Source organism: Manacus vitellinus, unplaced genomic scaffold (assembly GCF_001715985.3).
Source record: "Manacus vitellinus isolate BGI_N305 unplaced genomic scaffold, ASM171598v3 scaffold_4_pilon, whole genome shotgun sequence".
NCBI classification, from domain to species: domain Eukaryota; kingdom Metazoa; phylum Chordata; class Aves; order Passeriformes; family Pipridae; genus Manacus; species Manacus vitellinus.
This window is the reverse complement of record NW_021940604.1, coordinates 16355756-16376707: the sequence shown is the minus strand read 5'-3', so window position 1 is coordinate 16376707 and position 20952 is coordinate 16355756. Positions and strand designations below refer to the sequence as shown.

The 20952-nt window shown below is 38.0% G+C and overlaps 1 protein-coding gene across 1 annotated transcript in view; it reads left to right on the top strand.

Moving 5' to 3' along the window:
* The window catches only part of CLVS2 (clavesin 2), a 59255-nt gene extending 40110 nt beyond the window's left edge, over positions 1-19145 (top strand). The window contains exons 3-5 of the mRNA XM_008934013.4: positions 2274-2384; positions 5365-5585; positions 10752-19145. Coding sequence (XP_008932261.2) covers positions 2274-2384; positions 5365-5585; positions 10752-10839 — 420 coding nt within the window. The 3' untranslated portion in view covers positions 10840-19145. The remainder of the gene's footprint in view (positions 1-2273; positions 2385-5364; positions 5586-10751) is intronic.
* Positions 19146-20952: the final 1807 nt, after the last annotated feature.

The window sequence follows — 20952 nt, the reverse complement described above, 5'->3', positions numbered from 1 at the left end:
GGGACATAATTTACTACGTATTGTACATCATAGGTTGTGTTCTCAAAATGGTATTTGGGGATTTACAATACTGAACAGGATGAATTACGTGTCCAATTATCAACCATCCTGTTTGACATTTAGTCAGTGCTGACAGGAATTGGGCATTTAGCAAAATGAGGCTTCTACAGCAGTCTTTCAATAAGATTGTTTTATTTCAAGGCTGTTGTTAATCAAACATTTCTGGAGAAAAACCACAACATAGACTGTTGATTGCATTGACTGTTGTGTTATGGCCAGCCAGATGTGAGTGGTGTGTGTTATAGTTGTTATCCTCCCTGTAAATTATTGTCAAGACATTACCTCCTTGATGGAAAATCCAGCAAGTTATTGCAATTTGAAGGCAAGTGGCATCCTGATGTAAAGAGCCTCTGGGTTAGGTGTCCCTGACAGTATGTGAAAATGATTATGTAGCAGGCTGTGGACAGCAGGAGCTGGGAGAAACTCCTTACTCTGAGGAGCTTCATTACAAGACTTGTTAATATTTAGCTATGTTTGATTGTCCTGTCTCTTCAGCAAGATATGGAAAGACTTTGTGATGGTGTTGTCAGACCATGTAGAAACCCCTTTGTTCTCTTTCCCCCATGTGGTCCTAGCTAAGGGAAAATGTTAACCACTTGTGTAACTGTAGCAGAAAATTGTGTAATCCTCTAGTCAGCATAATCCATCCCCTAGTTAGCATAACCCATCCTCCTCATTAACATATCCTACCCCCAAGACCCTTAAATTGTGAGACGCATGTTCAATAAATATTCCTGTTTCTACCTCTAAATTGGGATCGATTAGTTACTGACCCCTACGATTTCCTTTCTGCAGGTTCTGCCTTCTTTATCTGACAGTTCTTGATTGGCTCTTTAGGTGGTAATATTTTTCTTGGCCATATTGTTGGTGTGTGCTGTTATGATCCTAAAACGGTATGCTTCAAATGGTGCTTTGCGGTTTGTATCTTGGCTGCTGGAGGCTTCTGTATGGCCTACTCTCTTGTCTCCAGAGAAGGCAAAATAGGTCTATTGGCACAAAGGGCCTTGTCTGACCGTTTGATTGCCTCCTTTTGAGCCTCTGATCCCACTGACCTGAAGCTGCCTTTACTGCATCCACACAAGAGGAGGAGCAGGAAGAGGTGTGGCTGGGAAGCATGTCCTTTTTTTATACCTGTATTGTCAAATGGGAGTTGCTGCTGCTGTGAGGAACCTGTTTTTGATCTGACTACCATGGCTGCCTATAGTGGGCCATCTGTTGAATTAGGGTTCAAATGAAAGCCATTAATTTAGTAAGTCAGTATACCTAAGAGAAGGTTCCTCACTGAGAAGGTTCTGACATAGCCCATGAAAGGGAGACATGCATCAGCTTCTCCTGTTTACACTTCTTTTCTCCTTCTTCAGTGGTGTAGCTCCAGGCAACATAGGAGACGGCAGCAGTTTATTGCATTGTTTGTGCATATGATCAAGCAGGCAAAGACAAAATGAGGACACGCAATGAATTTGGCAGTAGTATTCCAGGACAGAGTGGTTGCCCTCCTTAAACTGCCAAACCTTCTCTGGCATATTCTCTTGACTTAGAAATTGAAAATGCATATCAGGGAGTTATCTGCTACTTGTGATTTTCTGCAAGAAAAAAGAAAAATCATTGCTTCAATACAGATATGCTATCCTTACATTTAAGTTCCCAGAAGGCCCCTGACTATGTGACAAGAATTACTGTCATGGATATTGCATAATGGTTTATGCATAATGTTTAATGCAATCTCAGTTTTATGAAATATGAATAATATTGGAGACATTTTGGATAGTAGCTTTGATTTACGCTTTCTTTTAAGGTGGAAACAGGGGACATTTTTAGTGCTTTTCAATGACATAGAAGAGTTGAGATTGTTACTATTTAAAATGAATAAAACCCATAGAAGTGGAAAAGAGAAAAATATATTGCATAGATGGATTTTGGGCAAATCATAAATGTTTAAAGCATTTCTGGAGGTTAGAAATGCTATGCCTTTATTTGAATACCATAACTATCTCAGCACACTTCCTCACTACTCTGTCCAGGGTGTTTTGCTTCTTGGCTGGAAGGCTGGAGCTCAGTTTAGAGGATACAATTTTGAATAATCCTTCTTCTTGTTAAAGTTTTATTATTAAAATGAAAGCATTTGGAAAAAAACAGAAAGATACTTGACATCGATGCATGTGCAACATATGTTAAGTCAGCTGACTTGTATGTATTTGTTTTGTGATTTACAGGACAGCTTTCCAGCTCGATTTGGAGGAATACATTTCGTCAATCAGCCGTGGTATATCCATGCCCTCTACACAGTTATACGACCTTTTCTAAAGGAGAAGACACGAAAAAGGGTATTCCTCTGTTTAATTGTCCATTTCCTGGCAGTTGTCATCAGCAGACACATCATACTCTAACAATGTAGATATACAGGAGATATCAGCTTGCTGTTCTGTGTTGTAAAGAGTACCTTCAGCTGTTTTAGAAACTTATACAGCATTGTCCTTTAAGGACACAGTCACACAGTGCGCTTAAACATATTTTAAAATACAAGCACATGCTTTCTCCCGGGTGTTATATAAAATTATTGCCAACATTAGAGATTCTATTAAGATTGTATTCAATTCCATTATATTTAATTTCTGTTAAAATTATTTGTGTCTTTCTTTTAAAAACAGAGATAGTGGCTAGAGAATCCTTTCCTTGTGTGATTTCCTTGACATTCGCATGAGCTAAAATACCCAGCTGGTATATAGTAGCTTGCAAATACTAATTTGGATGAAAGCAATAAAAGGAAATTTGTGTGCATGCGTCTGTGCATAAGCATGAGCAGTCTCTGAGACGTTGCTGAATTTGCAGCATTTGCATCAGTGCAATTAAGTTAGAGTTGGTGGTGATAGCATATGATATTATTTCTGTAACAGGAAATTTGTCATTCAGAAAAACACAATCAACATCATGTACAAAGCCACTACAAAGAATATGATATTTTTGGTTTTTTTTATGGAATCAGCTCTCTAAGCAGCTCTGTATTTTCTGTCCTCAAACACAATCTACAAGGCCACAATCATCCTTAGTGTTTAGCTGTTTCTTGTTAACAGATTATGCTTGAGAGGCCTCTGGTATTCACAGGTTTTGAACTATAGATCACAAAGCCTTTTATGTAATATCTGTTATAAATATGCAAATGAAACCCCATTTTGAAGGATTCAGTTGCACTCTGTTGACTACAGCTTCAGCAAAGAACACTGTAGTGCCAGATATGTTTGAGGCCTTTTTAACTCAAGTGCTATGTATGCATAACTAGGGAGTAAAGTGCAGCTTTTTGGGTGTGTTACAACATTAATATTAAGTGACAAGGCAGTTGGACATGGGTACTTATCAGTTAGCATCTATATTTTTATTTAGACACCTGAATCAATGGCATATATCTTCAGAAACGCTGATTTTTTACAACTGTTTTTTGTCAATACTGAATACCTATAAAAAGTAGTCAGATGATTAGATATTGATTTACAGTTCAAAATTTAGTGTCAAAATGTGAAAGTTATGACCAGCACATAAAATTTAAAATCAGCTTTAAAAAAAAATATTATTAGATCCAGAACAAATGATTGTGAAAAAAACCCCAAACCCAAGAGAATTGTCTTTAGATTTTTTAAATCAGGCTCATTATTTATCTGTTGTCTTTATCTTGAATTATATGGTATTTTCTTAACATCTGGTAGATTTGCAACTGATAGCTATATTCAGATAAATGCTGTACTAGGCATGTATAAAAACAATTGCTAAGAGATGAAGCATTCAGCTGAAAAGACACCATAAAATAAATTACTTTCACCATTCATATATGTACTTTCACAGAAAGATTAAATTCCTTTCTGAGATGGGAGAAAATTACTCGGTTTGCATGGTCATATTAATTTTCCTGTGTCCACAGCTGACTGGAAGATGGGCTGCACTAAGCAATACAAGAAAAACATATATTTGGTCTTTGACTTTCTACCTTTTGAATTTAACTCTTGATAAATTGTGCTAAGGATATAGCTGTCCAGAGAAGTCCTTGCAAGGTGAAGTGAAATGTGAATTGGTAGCAGTTGATGTCGTGTGCACATCCCTGCCTGCCCAGGGGGGACCAAGAGGCAGGGGACAGCTGTTAGGAAGCAACATCCTACTTTCCCTTCTTGGCTGCTTCTGTTAGTCATTTAAAAAGGGTCCAGCACTGCCTTTCCTGCTGTTCATTTGTATGATCACTTTTTGGCAGGGCACTGATGAGTGCCAGCTGGGACTTTCTTAGGCATTGTCCAGGAAAAATTTGGGGATGGCATGGACCAGTGAGCAGAACAAATGAGGTGAGCTTATTCTGGACATGAAAGGAATTCAGCCATATGGATGTGAACTGTGCCATGGCACTTGCTCTTAGTCCCAAAGGGTGAATCTTGGTCTGACTTACGCATTAGTCCAGAAATAGTTGCTGTGAGCTGTCTGTGTAGCCATACCCAAAAGCAGGCATTTCTTTCCAGTGGAAAGTCTGCAGGTTTCTAGTGTCTGTGGCAGAAGGCTGCTCAAATCCAGAAATACTCTTGCTAGAGCTCGTAGGTCACACATTCCAGATCTCTGAGGAGTAACAATAAACATAAGTATTCATATACATATATTTCATATTGATATACAGATATACAAATGTAAAGTACATCTGAATATCAGTCTACCAAAACATTGATGGAAAATATCAAATAGTCCATCAACTATTCCCCCATTGTTGTCACAGGAATTATTTTACTGTTATTACTTCATGTATTGTCAAGTATAAATGACAGTTACTAGTATGACTAGATTAAGGAAGAAAATCTTTCCAGTAGTGTTATCATTACACTGCATGCTTTATCATATTTATAGAACTCATGGCTGGATGCTGAAAGTCAATATGTATTCCTTGATGTATATGGTGAATATTGTTTTTATTAATTATTTATGTTCTTAATTATTCACTTGAATTAATTCACAGAATTAGGGAGAGCAAATTACAAGAGATAGGCAGTCTGTCTGTCTAATCTATCCATCTAGCTACCAGACATCAGTTCTTACCCTCCTTAAGTCCCTTGCCCTGCAAACGTTTTAAGTCATTTATGCTTTAATCACTTTGAAGATTTATGAACATAGTATGGCCATGCTTAAGGCAGAGATGATATGTGCCTTCCTCCCCCCCCTCTGTTGGCCCAACACAACCAGCATATTGAAACCGTACAGTATCCTCTAATAATGATGATGTCATTTGGGCTTGGATGATTTTTTGTGATACCCCTTTGTTTTTACCTGCATGTATACATACAGATATTCCTACATGGTAATAACCTCAACAGCCTGCATCAGCTAATACACCCTGAGATCCTGCCTTCAGAGTTTGGAGGAATGTTGCCCCCCTATGACATGGGGACATGGGCAAGAACACTGCTTGACCATGAATACGACGATGACAGTGAATGCAATGCAGACTCCTACAACACTCCTGCAAAGGATACAGAAAAGGACCTCTCTCCTAAATCCATGAAAAGGTGAGTTAAAGGTACTGTGGTCTTCTAGTTTTGCTATAAGGTTAACATTTGCCTTCCTCTTTTATGAAGCTGCATGTTGTTCCCTCAGGCTATTATATACCAGGTCTGTTCTTTTTTTTCCCTTTTTTAAGAAGATCAGTGTTGATTAGAGACCATGGCCTTGACTATTACCCATGTGAGTTGTGAACTCAGTGCAGCTGATTATTTTGTGGTGCCATATAGGTCGTATATGCAGTACTGAGTTTAGAATAAGCTCAACCCCCTGTCCCAGCCTACAGTACTTATTAGAGAAACAGTGCTAGCTGAAGTGAGCCTTGGTGAGGAGGGTAAATTGGGGCCAATTATCCATGTGGGAGGTGAAAATAGCTCTTATCTTCCTCCATCTCATAGCCCAGTGCCTTGTATCCACCAACCTGTAGGTGCCAGGACATTTACAGCATCTTAACTGTCAATCACAGTGACTGCACACAACATGAGAAAATGTACTAAGGAGAACTAGGACAAAAATCAGTGCCAATTGTTATACTCAAGTCTGGTAAACATTCTGGCATTCTGGTATTCTTCTCTTTGAGAAAGTACAGTATAATTGCTTGCTGCATTTTACCATTCAAGATAAAGTATAGGAAGAGGTTAGTTACCTCTCCAGTAACTATGGAAGCAGTGAGGTTATTCACTTTAGAGGGGTGAACCTGATCCAACCTTGCCAGAGCAGTAGAAGAGAAAAGGTGATATTACAATTGTGATAGAAAAGGTTGAGCAGGGAAGCAAAAGTCAGAGTGCAACTCATAAGGAGTAGGCCTAGCAATGGATCAGAAGAGAGCAAACAGGGCAGAAAACTATATAGAAAGTCATTAAAATTATGTCGGAATATGCTACGCTGGGAACCCAGTTTTGGGAGATGGCATGTGATGCAAAAGGGAAAGAAATTCTGGAAGCAGATCAAACAGGATTATTTTGAAATTCCTCAGCCAGGAAGATGATTTTGCATGGAAAATGTTGCATAGACTGGGAAGAACAGTGTGATTTTAAAGGGGGATATTTTTGTGGAAACAGAGAGAAGATAACATGAGATTGCCATAGGAATAAAAAAAAGGAAAAAAACCAGGAAGTTTAAGGATTTTGTGTGGAAAAAACCCACGGTGCATTGAAAGTGGGAGGTAGGAATGAGCTAGGATAAGGAGAAGTTAAGAAAGGTTCTGAAGCTGTATGACAAAGATGTAATTAACATAATTAATGGACAAAATGAGACAGAGGAAAAGAGCCAGGGGAAGGGGAAAGGTGAGCAATACACTTAGATATGATTTGCTTGTAATACAAGAATTATGAGACAATAGAGAAGCTGTCTTTGACAGAAGGGTGGAATTAAAGAACTGAAATGCAGAAGTTTTACTGTTTTAAAATGAAGTCACAAGAGTAAATAACTTCATCCAAGGGTGCAACAAAAAAAAAAATATGAGAAGGCCTGTCACAAGTTCCTTTGGAGAAGACCCTTTGGAGCAGAGTTTTTCAGATTATTCTGGGCAAGCACATTACTAAACAGAAAATCAGTGAGTTGACCAGATTCTTCATTCTTTCTGAAATAATTTTTATTCTCATTTAACTTGTGCTTGAAAAGCCTTTCATACAGAATTACACTTCAGTGTAGCCTTCAAACTGACATTCTTTCAGTCTGGATGAGCTGACACAGTAGGTTACCTACTGCAGAAAAATAAGAATGTTGAAATCTGTATCTACATAATATTAAGCTGAAGTTTCTTCACCTTCTTTGCATTCTTTCTCAGTTAGCATGCCTCCAGCACCCGCTGGAATCCTCATTCCCTGGCATTGCATATAAAAAATACTAAGTAGACTTACTACGCTAGTGCCAAGTAGTAAGATGGACAGAAAGTCCCAGAACTTTGGTGTATTAAATGCACAGATTGTGTAAAATACTAATAGAAAAATTAAGATAAAATAGATAAATTATTTCATTAACAATTAAACTTAACTTGAGTTCAGTACCTGATGTGTTGTCTCTCTCAGCCTGAAACCACAGTCACTGTGGTATGTTAGTGCAGAATAAGATTTTTAACATATAAAAACCATGACAGTAAGTCAGTGAAAAGTGCTGAACTTAGAGCAAATTTCATAAGTGTCTGGCAGATCTCCAACAATCACCTTGTTGAATTTGGCTTGCCATTTTAAAATTAGTTTACTGCTCTGAAACAATGTTCTTCTTAAACCAAAATCGTACTGAGAATTCATTTCCTTCTTACTCATTTTTACCCCATAATATATTTTTTACCCCACTAACATTACTCCAGATCTGCTTGAAGTTTTGGTGAATTGGATGACCTCACCTTGAAAGGAAAGTTGATTGTGGGGAGTGTCACTGAAAACCAGGAAAAAAGCTCTCCAACCAATTTTCTAGGTTAGAAAGCTGATATTACTTTATAAACAGTGCTGGGTGCATGGGGATTGCTCCTCAAAGCATGCATCTGCAGCAACCTAACAGACATGGGTATATTCATGCAACTAATATATATTAGTCACATTTTTATTGCATATTCATTACATTTCCTGAATAAATGCATATATGCTAATTATTTCTGTGGACTTACTTGGCTATGGTTTCAGATCTTCTGGTGAATCTTTTCTCCTTAAGAGTATCTCAAATATGTGGCCAGGTCATAATGTACTTCTCTTATCATTCTTTGCTCTAACACACAATCCTTGTTCTCAAAACTAAGACATCTGCTAGTATATATTAATGAATGATGTGGGTAAATAAGGAAGCAATAGCTGGCATAAGACTATTAGTCACAGATGTAGAGATCAAACATTGTTTACTAAAGTTAAAAGGATTTTCCAACATCTTCCCCCACTGCTGCATAGACTCCTTTCTTAAAAAATATAACTTGTTTGGTAACAGGAGGGTGGTGGAGATAAGGAGGAATGAATCCCATCTGTAGCACAGACCTCTGGGGAGAACATGTTGATATCAAGTGGCACCATTACAGCTGTTTCAGCAGTCAGGTTTAGCATGTGGCTGTGCTTACCTGTGGCTGTCATGGCTGATGCACCCAGCTGGAAACTGCATCCTCTTCTCACCTAACCCTACAAGGAAAATGTCTCTGTTGATAAACTTTGCAGAGTATCTGTGGTTTGGTTCCTCACTTCTGCAATGGGACTTTGTAGTATAACTCTGCCCTGCTGTGTTTTCCTAGAATTTATTCAGTAATGTTTTTAAAGTTATTTGGTAGCTATAGATAGAATAGGGGTACTATAGACTTACACAAATGTTTTTTCCTTTTACATACATTCATTTGTGAATTGCTGCTGAATGGAATGAAACTTCAGTAAGTTTCTATTTAAAACTGAATGAAAACTATATCTCCTTCAAGGCATTTAGGCACCTGAGCTTACAAACCATAGATCAGGATTTGTGTAGTTCAATTTTCACACCTGCCTTGGCATTGGGGATTTTGGAGTCCCTGGAAATTTATGGCCAAAGCTCCCTTACTGGGAATTTGAGACCAGGTTTGCAGCCATTCCTGTTCCCCTTCAGTTCCCCGGATGACAAGTGGAAACTCTGACTGCTCAGTCTTTGGCAGTTGAGGAAAAGGCTCAGTTTTATTACTTATATTCAGTTGGCAATCCTTTGAAATTAATATGCTTCCACAGCAATTTTTATCATGATGAACTGGATTTTCCATGAATGCAACTTCCCACCAGCAAATTTTCAATCAGCTTCGCATTGGCACATTGTGAAGATTTTAAAAAAGCATTTTAAATTCAGTGGTTTCGTTTTCTGCCTGAGGAAGTGACTAGTGTTCAGGATGAGTGTTATTGTACAGTTTTAATTAAAATTTTTTAAATTACCCTTATCACAAGAGAGACTGTCATATTTTAAAACTAATTTTCTTGATTTTGGCATTAGTAGGAGAATGTGATAAATATTATTAGAAAATATCCTTGTTTTTAAACTTTTCACCTAGGCTTTAGATGTTTTTTCTTGTGTTTTTGTAAGTTTTCTTCAGGTTTTTTGAGAAAGTCAGATTGTCTCCTGCTATCAGCCTCATTCATTGGTTTCATTGATGGTGCCAGTTTATAAGAGTGGAGGATTGACTCCGTATGTTTATCTTAGGAGAGTCTAGAATTTATAAAGGTTTTTCTTTGCACTGTAGCTCTCCAAATGGGCAAATTTTTAGCAATGCTGCAGGCACAGTGTGCTTCCACTGATCAAAAATAGATGCCTGCATTGTAGAGATGTATACATGCTCTTTAGCCATCTCAAATCTTCTTTACAGAAAGGAAGAGAAGTGGGCATTTCCTGCATGAGATTCATCTCACTGAAGGAAACATTTGGCAAGAGTTGCTTTTACTGTACCCCGGAAGTGATTCTGATTTTTGACAAACTGAGACATAGCTGATGTGAGACCCCCATGTTAACACTTCAGACTTTGTTTTTAATGGAGCATTTTGACTTTGCTGGAGGCTGGGTTTTCCTCTTTGTCTGTCACATATGACTGTTGCAGGGTACCAGTTATGCTTCTGTGCTGGATCAGAGAACCTGGAGAAATTTTACAATCATCACTGAATTTGCCCTTATCATCCTTCCCTGCCCTGTTTAGTTGAGTGGGTGAGTTTGACAAATTTGTCCACTGTTCCAGAAATACTGCTAACCATGGCAGTATTTCCTAGAGATGACTTAGTATCTTACACTGTTGAATTTAAGTGCTGTTCAGAAAAGGAGCAACTTGTGCTTCCAGCTAACACATCCCACTAGCTGCAGTGTGCCATTACCCAGCTGGGTGGCTTCTTTACCAGTCCGATGCCATATAACCTTCTGGAGAGAGGGTCAGTACTTAAGTCAGTACAAAGAATAGCTTAGTTTGCTCTTCTGTGCTGAGGATGCACCCTGCTTCACAATTTCACTGAAGAAGACAAGATCTGCTTTATTCCACCTTTTGCTCCTATATTCACAAATCAGCACGGAGCCCTTTAAGGTCATGTTATCCCTCCATGAGCGTATTTCCTGACCATTTGCAGTGATTAGATGCTTGGGTAATGCTATACCATTATTTTTAAGCCCTGACAGACATTAGAATAAACAAAAGAAAGCTGAGGTTTACCCTCATTTGTCGTGATCTAGAAATGTCAAATAAACATGTTGTCCCTCTGCAGGTCTCAGTCAGTTGTGGATCCTGGGGTGCTGAAACGCATGGATAAGAATGAGGAAGAAAACATGCAGCCTTTGCTTTCACTTGACTAACAGTTTTTGAGCATCGGGCGTGAACTGAGGTGGAAGGCACTGCCTCTCAGCAACAAGCAAACCATTGGAAGTGTAACAGCTGGAATCCTATTTACTTATGTTAATGTAGCATAATGGCAGCAGGTTTTACTATTCTGCCTGAATTCTGGATGCCCTTGGGTGAAACGGAAGAGGAGAAAAAAAGAAAATAAAATGAAAGGAAAAAAAAAAGAGGAAACAATAATTTATTCTGTAAGTGCCAACTTGTTTGTAAATACAATATAATCCTCAAATTTGACTTCGTAAGTTATGGCAAACAAGTGCTATGGAAATGAGTGACTATTAAATATGTCAGTGAAGTGCACCATAAAAAAAGAGAAGAAAACATGTGTTCTCTCTTACAAACACACACACACACACACACACACACACAGAGAAATTCATACTGGACAAAGAAAAATATCAAAACCAATTAAATGTTGTCCTTCTAATAGGAAGCCAATGAGCACATTGACTACTGTTTTCTTTTTCTGCCATGCTCGTGTAACTGTGCAAAGATAAAGAGGGAATATAAGAACTTGGGAGATTCTGTTGAATGTTTCCTAATTCTAGGAATTGGTTTCCCAAATAATGTTGTGATTTAGGATTGTGATACAGCAAAAACCATGTAACATTATGAAAAAGATAACAGATGAACTGGAACCAACGCTTTGACAGCTTTGTTGTTTAGCTGTATGGATTTCTGAGGTTTCTTCCTTAACTTTTCATTTTCGCAAGTAACCTGGTTTGTTGCCGTAATCTGGGTGTTGTAATATGGGACACATTGGAGTTACTTCTCTTGCATTTTGGGTGCATGTCAACAATTTTTCTAGAACTCTGTTCTGCCTTGGAATGAGACATTAGTCCTCTAAATACAGTGTGATAACCAGTATCTGAAAGTAAAGCCTGGCAGCAGAGGTTAAAAGTTAATCACTGAATCCTGTGTACTGGGAGACTGGATACATATATATATTTTTAACAATCTCTGACAAACATACAAGGTGACATTGTTAGATAAGTATATTTCATTGAAGGTTTATACAAGAAATACCTATTCAATGTACTTAGATATATTATAGATTGTATATTGAGACAATGTCATTATTAATATAGTAAAACTTACCATAGAACAACAGCATCCCACTCCAAGCAAGGATTAATATGAATAAGTTGTAGTCAAACATCTCAGCCTATGTGTTTAGGACACCTTTGTTTTTGTTGTAGTGTAACTGTATATATTGAACATGTGCCATAATAGAGAAATACATTTTACCTCAAAAGGGCAACAGGTTTCACTAGGGATTGGGTAAATCAGCTGAAATGCATGGACTGTGTCATCTTTGTGTACTGGTTAATGTGTATGTAGCCCATGGTAAGCTGAGGCAAGAATGTAGTTTCTTATTAGGACTTTGCAGTCAGAGTGGGAAGACACACAGGGTGCCCAGCAAGACATCTGAATAGTTAGAGGTATTATAAGAGCATGTTCAGGCAGTGCAAGGAAACAGTGACAGTGGAGGTGGTAGCTCACAGCAACCCTGCCTCCCAAGCACCGGAGTTTAAAGAATTTCTTCCATTACTTCAGTGATCACTGAAGTTTCAAAGTCACTGGTTGTAGGTCACCTCTCCTTGCCCAGGATGATTAAAACTGTAAGATTTAGTAGGCTGAGATGAGTTAAGAACAGAGTGAAATCTTGACAGGGTGTCATCTAGAGTTTAGCTGTAACTCCTGTGGTGGCAGCTTTGCATTTCTCAGGGCTGAGACAGCCCTGATTCTTCCAGCATCACCCTTGATTAGCCCAGACAACACACAGATAAAGCTTTCCTACTTTGCAGTTCGTTAGCAACGCTGATAAATATTGTATGCCCTAACATGCCATCACATTGCAGGAACTTGTCTGAACAGGTTATTGCCTTTCTGCTTTCTGCTCTCCTAATTCTATTTTCATGATACGTGTTATGAAATGCAAAGAGAAAAGATATGAAACCTGAACGTCTTATCAGTCTGTCCTACAAGTTGTCAGTAGTAGAAAGTGTTGTAATACTACTTCTATGGCTTGAGAGACTTGAAAAAATGATCAATTCTTATATACTATTTTGTTCAGTCCTGTTTTTCTCATTCCTTGTAACATCATGCTGGATAAGTGAGATGTGTGTCCAGGATTTGCAAAAGTGCCATATTTGAATGTATGTTGTATATGCCCACACTTCTGGTTAGTAGAATAGCATATTGTCATTGATCTGATTTTTAAATCCTTATCAGATAAAACTATAACATCAGTAGGAGTTTTATCCTTTTAAGGGCTTCAGGATTTAGTCAGTATTCCACATGTATGCAAACTGTGACTCAGTGGTGATCAATATCTTCATGAATCCTTTTAGAAACATGGGCTAGACTTTGGTGTGAGACAGCAGAATGCTGGTTTCAGAGTACAGCAGCTGTTTGGTCAGAAATTGCAAATCTTCTCCACTGTATGGAGCTTAAAATTTGTTTTGAAGCTTGTAAATTTGTTTTCTTTGTGAATCCTTTATTTATGCACTTAAATGTAATTTATATAATATTTTCTCATGCCTGATTTCAACTTTAAGTTAATGAGCATTATTACATTCTTTCCAGAAAATACAAGTAGGATATATTATAATTTTGTGTAACTGGGACCTTATCTTTCACCATGAACAAAATCCCTTTTTCAGTGAGGTTCTCTCTGTTAAAGAGTTGGGCTACAGGTCTTCTTGGCTGCAGCTTTTATTTCACTGAAGCAAATTCTGACAGTGGTAATTGCAGTTGTGACTTTGGATAAGAATATGAAAATGGGTAAGAAAAATAAATATACTTTACCCGTTGTCAGTATTCTTTGAAGGCATTTCTCTTTTACACATCAGGGTACATAAAGGGTAGATTTTCTTGTAGAAAATCTTTATAGGTAGGTCAATTTTTATTAGATTAAATTTGGACTGAAAACTTTTTCCAATCTTTGTTATCATAGAAATTGCTGTCTAATTTTTATAGCAGAATTGAAGTGCTAAAAATAGAATTCAAATGCTTGGGAGTATTCCTCTTAATTTCTTACCTTTGTTGTGTATTGGGTAGAATAAAACCTTTTTGTAATTATGCATGCTGATATGCATATAAAAAAATATCCTGCAATATGAGGAACTTAGTGGAAAAACTGGGTACACTTGTCCAAGTAACTATGCCAAAAAAAAAAAAGGAAGGGAGAAAAAAAAGTGTAAAAATTGATAGTTTTGGGCCTTTGATAAGATCTAAAAGTATCACCTTACATGATGTCTTTTCCAAGAAACAAATGTTAAAAAATATATGGAAAAGTTATGGAAACTTCCATGCCCAAAGCTTTCCTCTTGTAAAGAGATGTCAGTAGTCTCTTGGCTTTATAGAGACAGGTAATCAGACCCACTAAGCTCCAACAACTACACAGAGTCCCAATAGCTATTCATTGTAAAATAGTTTGAGATGTCTTTACAGAAATGTAAATTTACTGTATAGCGTATTTAAAAAGATGTTTTGCACTCTACAAACATGCTATGCCTAGTCACAAAAGATATTTGTAGAGACATATGTAAATTGAACACAGAATTAAAGAAAATAGGCATAAAAGGGACCTCAAGAGGTCATTGATCTGTGGAGGAGTAGATTCACTTAAATGTCACTCTCAAAGAATTGTTTTAGCTCAGTACCTTTCACGGAATGCTCTTTGTATTATTTAATCACAGCCACAGCAAAGCCTACGCACATCACCTGACAAAATTGAAACCTGACAGTATTCATGCCTTTTATTATTTTCCTGTTCTGTTTTGGAAATTAAAGTTTGTCAAACATCATAAGAACTACCATTTAGAATTACTTGGAAAACACTTTGCAATAAGCTTTGATCATATCCCTGTTATTATATTGTTTCTGTTATTATTGATGTATGTATTTGTCAAGTTTTTTGATAAAGTTATGTTTGAAAGAGGATACAAGAGAGGAAAAAATCAATCAGGCTTCAGAATTTTGTTTAGAATATTAAAATGTGATTTTGGGGGGATGTTGATATTGGTTTTGATAATTTTTAATTGCTTATGGAGAAAGTTCTGCTGAGCTATCAACAGCATTGGGTACCAGGACAAATTTGGAAGATAAATATCATTGTGAAAGACAAGAGCAAAGGACTCAAAGGAACTGTACTGAAAGAACAATCAAATGACTGTCTGTATGAGGTTCTTCTAAAGGAAGGTATTTTGCAAGTAGCTTACAAGCATGGTGCTGAGAATACTACTTTTGTCCACAAACTTCAAAGCACACTAAGAAATTGAGAAAATAATAGTTATCCCACTTTCTCAGGTAGCAAAACAGAAACACAGCAAGTTAGAGACTTTTCTCAATGGAAGACGTTCCCATTGTTTTTCTCTATGGCAAAGATGACACTTCAATGACACTTCAAACTCAGTCTGGTTTTAACTGCAGGAGAGGAAATAATGTGTCCCAATTTTGTGTAAGAATGTCTGGTTGTTGATTCATTCATGCCTAGATCATTTAGAACGCTTTACCATGAGACCTTTGCAAACTGGGGATGATGATCTTCTTTCCTGTGGAGTTAAATCTGAATTAACATTTTGCTGAGGAAATGGCAAAAAGGGAGCATGTCCCCCACATTAAATGCCTTTCTTCTCTTTTTAATTGTTGGGGGGGAAAGTAATTTTGTCTGAAGACTACCCAAAGGAAATCGTGGCTCCTCGGTAAAGAATTCTGAACTTGGCCAGGGATGAAACAGGATACTTGTTTCTAATTGACTATACAGGGAACATCAGCATTTTATTTAGAGGCATGCTCAAGTGACCACAAATGAAAGTACAAGCCAGGTAGATAGGACTCCCACATCCTCTATTGCCTTGTAACTTTGAATGATCCTGTGTCAAGGGTCTGTATTTAGTAGATTGACTTGGACATTCCTTTCAGTCTGCATTTCAGCTTTCAGTTGTGTGGGAATTTTTTTCCTATCAGGTTTTGGGATCTTAATTTGTTTCCTTCATGTGGGTCTGTTGGCACAAACTGGCATTGACCCCTGTTGGATTGCACAATTTGCAAAGTGATTTTGCTGTTAAGAAATAACAACTTGTGCAATGCTGGGCAGTGGTGAAGTTCAAACATGGGTCACGAGCTCCCAGTACTTTGTCACTCCTTCTCCAGTGTTTTGTGCATGTGTAAACTGCTCTGATTGATGTGTGTTAGCTCTTGCATTATGTAAATTTAAAAAGAGAGAAAACAGAGAAGTTTCTGCAGTGAGTTCAAAATCTGAATTGGTGGTATCACTGTGGAATCCAAAAGGAGTGGGAGCATTGTACATAGGCAAAATGAAGATCTCTCCAAGGAAAGATGCTGATAATTCCTTATGGTACACGTTTTGTTAAAACATGGCCAAAGTATTTTGTCTACAAGGGTCGGTGGTCAACCAGGACTGTTCTTTCTGCATCAGTTAACATCAGTCATTTACAGGGAATCTTCTCTATTGTAGATGTGACAAAACTTCCTTTTGGTGTTAGCAGAGAATTCACTTCCAGAGAATTGACATATCTGACAATTTGAAGCAGACAAATGGCAGGGGTTAATTAGGATTTGTATTTGATATGGAAATGCTACTGTGATTCCTTAAAGAGTCTGTCACATCATCAACACACAGCAGTGCCTAAAGGCAGGCATCTCAAATCAGATTCCTTGGTTAATAAAGATTTAAGGGGAGAAAAAAGCAAGGGAAGAGACAATAGAGGATGATAAAACACAATAATTAAAATAAAAAAACAGAAGCAAGCCAGCAGTGAAAAGGTGTATGAATGGGAAAGATAGTGTGATAGAACTTGTATTAACACTTCCAAGAAATGAATCAGTAGCCTATTGTGTGTCCAGCCTCTACATTATGAGCAGAGTTTCAGTTTCTCACATAGTCCACCATGTGTGACTATGATGGAGTTCCTTGAATCTTTAAAAAATTTTTGAGTTACTGTGTGAAATGGCAGGTGCTATAGCTGAGCTTATGAACATTGTTTAATGAATCAGTGCACTCCACCAGAGCCTCACTTGGAGATGGGCCTCAGGAATATATGAAATGCTGTACCCTGCTTGGCTGAAGAAATCGTGGAGGGAGAGAAGGAAAGGAACCCTGTGGCTGTAAGGAAAGGTGGCAGGCCTATGGAGAAAATAAGATTGTGGAATTGGGAGTGAACTGATTGACCATTTTAATGGTAAGGGAGGCCTTCACCTGCTCAGTAATATGAGAGGACTTAGAAATCCCATGACACATCTGTCAGCAGAAAGGAGAGAGAACATATTTCTCTCCCACACAAACCCAGTTTCGATATTTTTAAACCTGATGCATATGGTAGACCTGAACTGCCTCTGCTGCTGCCGATTCCACAGTGACTGCCAGGATATGGGTATCATGTAGCATGCAGAAGCTGGAAAGCTAGTGTTCACCAACCTATCCATAGGAACAGAAGGGAGGGATATATTCTGCAAGTCCCTGCTGCAGAGAAGATTTTGTGGGAGAATTCAGCACTTGCTTGAGTTAAAGCCTGTCTTGCCTTGACATCAGTATCAGCGCCTACTCTGTGTGGAAAGCTGTAAGTGGTGTGGGAATCTCCCCCACAAACCTTGGTGTCTCGTGCTAATTATGCAGCCTTCAAGCTATAGCTGGTGATCTGTGTCCTGTGTCTTTAAACAGTGCTGCTGGTGATGTTAATTGTAACCATTAGTCACTCAGAGTGGAGATGATTTAAAGGAAACTGACAACTTTAAGCATTACACTTAATGCCTAAGAATATTAAATTGGTGATTGTTACAAATAATGCCTAAGATTATGATAACTTAAAGGGTTTTGGGTTTGGTTCGGATTTAGTGTATAATCACTCTTCCTTAAATATGATTTTCCCTGATGTTTATGTGCATCTTTGATGCATCAATAGCAGAAGGAATTAAATAGTAGAAAATGTGATTCTAAAACTACAAATATATTCAGAGGGGCACATATAGAATACCTGACATTATTTAAAAAATTGTTTGCAGTTAACTAGTGTTCAACTTGAGAATAATGGCTCTTCTAAATCATTTGATTCTCTAGCTCTTTCACCCTGTGGACTGTTGTGTGAAATGTGTTCTACAAAACATTTCCAGCTCTTCGTCCCTTCTCCTACCCTCAACAACATGCTGTCTGCTGTATGTACTTTATTCTATGAATAACTGAAGAAAACTATAAGAAAAACCCCAACACATTTATAATCTGCAGACTAGATCTTGAGGACCAGTATTTTAAATATTTCCCTTGTACAAATCTCTGGTAACAGCATGAAATGGAAAATGAGAGCGAAGGCCGATTTCATCATAGAGGAATGTAAAGAGTCTGGCTAGGGATCTGCACAGGTGTAGATAGACAGTCCTCTGAGATAGCTCTTGTGATGTAAGATGTTACCTTCCCCAGACTGTTAGTTGTCACTCTTCAGGTAGATCCTACTGCCCCAAAATTTAAGCAATAGCAGATTATAGAAGTATGCCTGTCCCAATGAAGGCTGTGCACAAATCATGCTAACTGTTGATTCTACACTCATGCAAGTGCAAAAGCACTCACATAATCTATTAATACAACTCTGTTATGAGAATAATGATTAATAGATAGTCATGGCGACATTTAAAATTGCTAAATTGGCAATCTGTGCCTTAAGGCTCTTGTGATCTGTAGTACTTGCATAAAAGTAATGACTGAATAATTTTTTGGGGTTGTTTGTCTGTTTTGCATGCAACAATCTGCTCTGGAGCCTTATGGAAAATACTATAGCACCAAATCAAAATTCAAAACTAAATAACAGGAGTAGTTTGCAAACAGTGCTTGTATCCTCAGGATAAAATTCGTTTGTTTGTTTCTCAGTTTAGTATTGTTAGGACTCAGGGGGTCTGAGATTTGTAAAGCCAGGACAAGTTTATTAATCATTTTCTTTCTCTGTAAAGTTTCAATAACTACTCTCTTTTCACAAATTGTTGTCAGTTTGAATTTTATTCTTGGACCTAGTGAAATGGTTACTTTTGGTCTGTTGTGTTCCAACCTAAAATCTGAAGATAAAGCAACTTTGTGAAACATGTCACTCTTTATATTGTGTATTTAAATATCATCAGTTCTCTGTGATCAATAGGCTGCTTTGGAGAGTACTACTACTTTAAATCATCATTGGTTATTGAGGAAGAATGACATCCTGTTAAATAAAATATGACCAAATGAAAATTAAAATACATATATATTTTTGTGTTTGTACATGAGAGTGTTTGTGTGGCTTCCTTGTGCTCATATATATATGGAAGACATTTTACTTCGATGAACTGCACTTGATTTTTATCAAGGCATTGAAAGAAAAATAACTGAGTGGTATGTCAGCATGTAAGTCTAGTAACCCTGAATAGTGTCTCTTTTCACCCAGCAGTAAGTTTTAGAGAGCTAACAGATTTCACATTTACAGTACTGTTGTGAACTTTCACTTCTTGGAAGTGATCTCTCGGATGAAGATCATGCAGATATGCAACACAAGAAAGGCTCGTTTCCCCCTCAAAGATATTTCCTAATCTCCTACCTCTTAACTTCTTCTTTACTGTGTTCCTTAGCATCATCTCATGCTTATTGACTTTTCTTTTGATGCCACATAAGGGAGAAGTGATATTAGCTCTGCACAGAGATGTCCCTTTCTTCAGGAAAACATTTCTGTTCTCAGGAGAGAATAACCAGAGTAGGACAGAACAGACTATGTGACATTGAAGGGGTATCTGCAGAATAATCATATTTCGTTCCAGATTTTGTTTTTTTCATGGGAGGGAGAGACCCAGTAAATGATAGTCGTGTTAATGTGCTTCTTTAATGTCTTTTTTGTAGTATGCCTTACTTTAGACACAAGGACACTTATTTACATCTTCTGTACATTTTACATAACTTTAGTTTACACAGATTAAGCTGCAGTAGCTTCCTGTTTTACACATAATCTCAGTGGTATATGCAGATGCATTTCTAAGACCAACACTGCAAGGTATAGTTTCCAAAGAAGTACAAATTTTCCAATCGACATGTTGAAAAAATATCAATGGTATCTTATCTAGTCCTTCATCTCCCAGATGTTGTGTTGTTGTACACAGTATATAAGCCATTGCTGCACAAGGGTACATTCATCATTACAGCTATAAAAAGATAGATGTCAATACAGCTCTCTGCTTCCTTTGAGATCCCTACAATATTCGAGTTATAACCACTATCCATTTGTATGTTACCAGGCTGCTTTTCCCTGAAAACAGTGTGATCCCAGTATGTACATGTGTGCGTGCCTGTGTATGTGTGTATGACTGCTTGTCTCACCCCACCTCCCGTCTTGGACCCCTTTCACTAATGTCAGCTTTCTTCATGGAAAAGACAGAGGCCTCAAAGCTTGCATCTGTGTTGACATGTGCCAGCACCTTGTGACGTGCTCAGCTTGCCTGGCCCTGATATGGAGCTGGCTGGAGCATCCTGCAGTTCACATGTGACTCCTGCACCTTCAGTTCCTACCAGATGAGACTAGGCTTTGGGCTGGAGGATGGGGGAAAGAGTACCAGACCTGCCTTTGTCCTGAGGGAACTGGGAAGCAATAGGGACCTACACAAGGGCTATACAGACAGTTTATACATGTAGTACCATAAAAGTAGGTATGTAGGGAGAGGAATGCTTTTTGCTCCCTGATGGTGAACAGAGCAAGCCCTTGCTGCCAGGCACCAGTGTTTCTGTACAGGCAGGAGTTCATACACGACTTCCAGCCAAAAGAATAATGTCAGTGTAACTGCCATTGGTGTAGTGGCATGGTCAGGAGGACGTGCAGGAGTGTGGGAGGCTTGTCTTTGGAATTAACTACCTATCATGCTACCACAGCTTTGGTGCAGCCTACAATAGCACTGTAATGGTGAAGGATACAGGAATGAATAGTGAAACTGAGAGCTGTGCTAATAATTTCAATAGTACCGACAGTGTTTACATAAATCTCTTAAGTGTCTATGGAGCGCCATATAAATAATAAGTTTTCACAAAGCTGAAAGCTCTGGGTCAG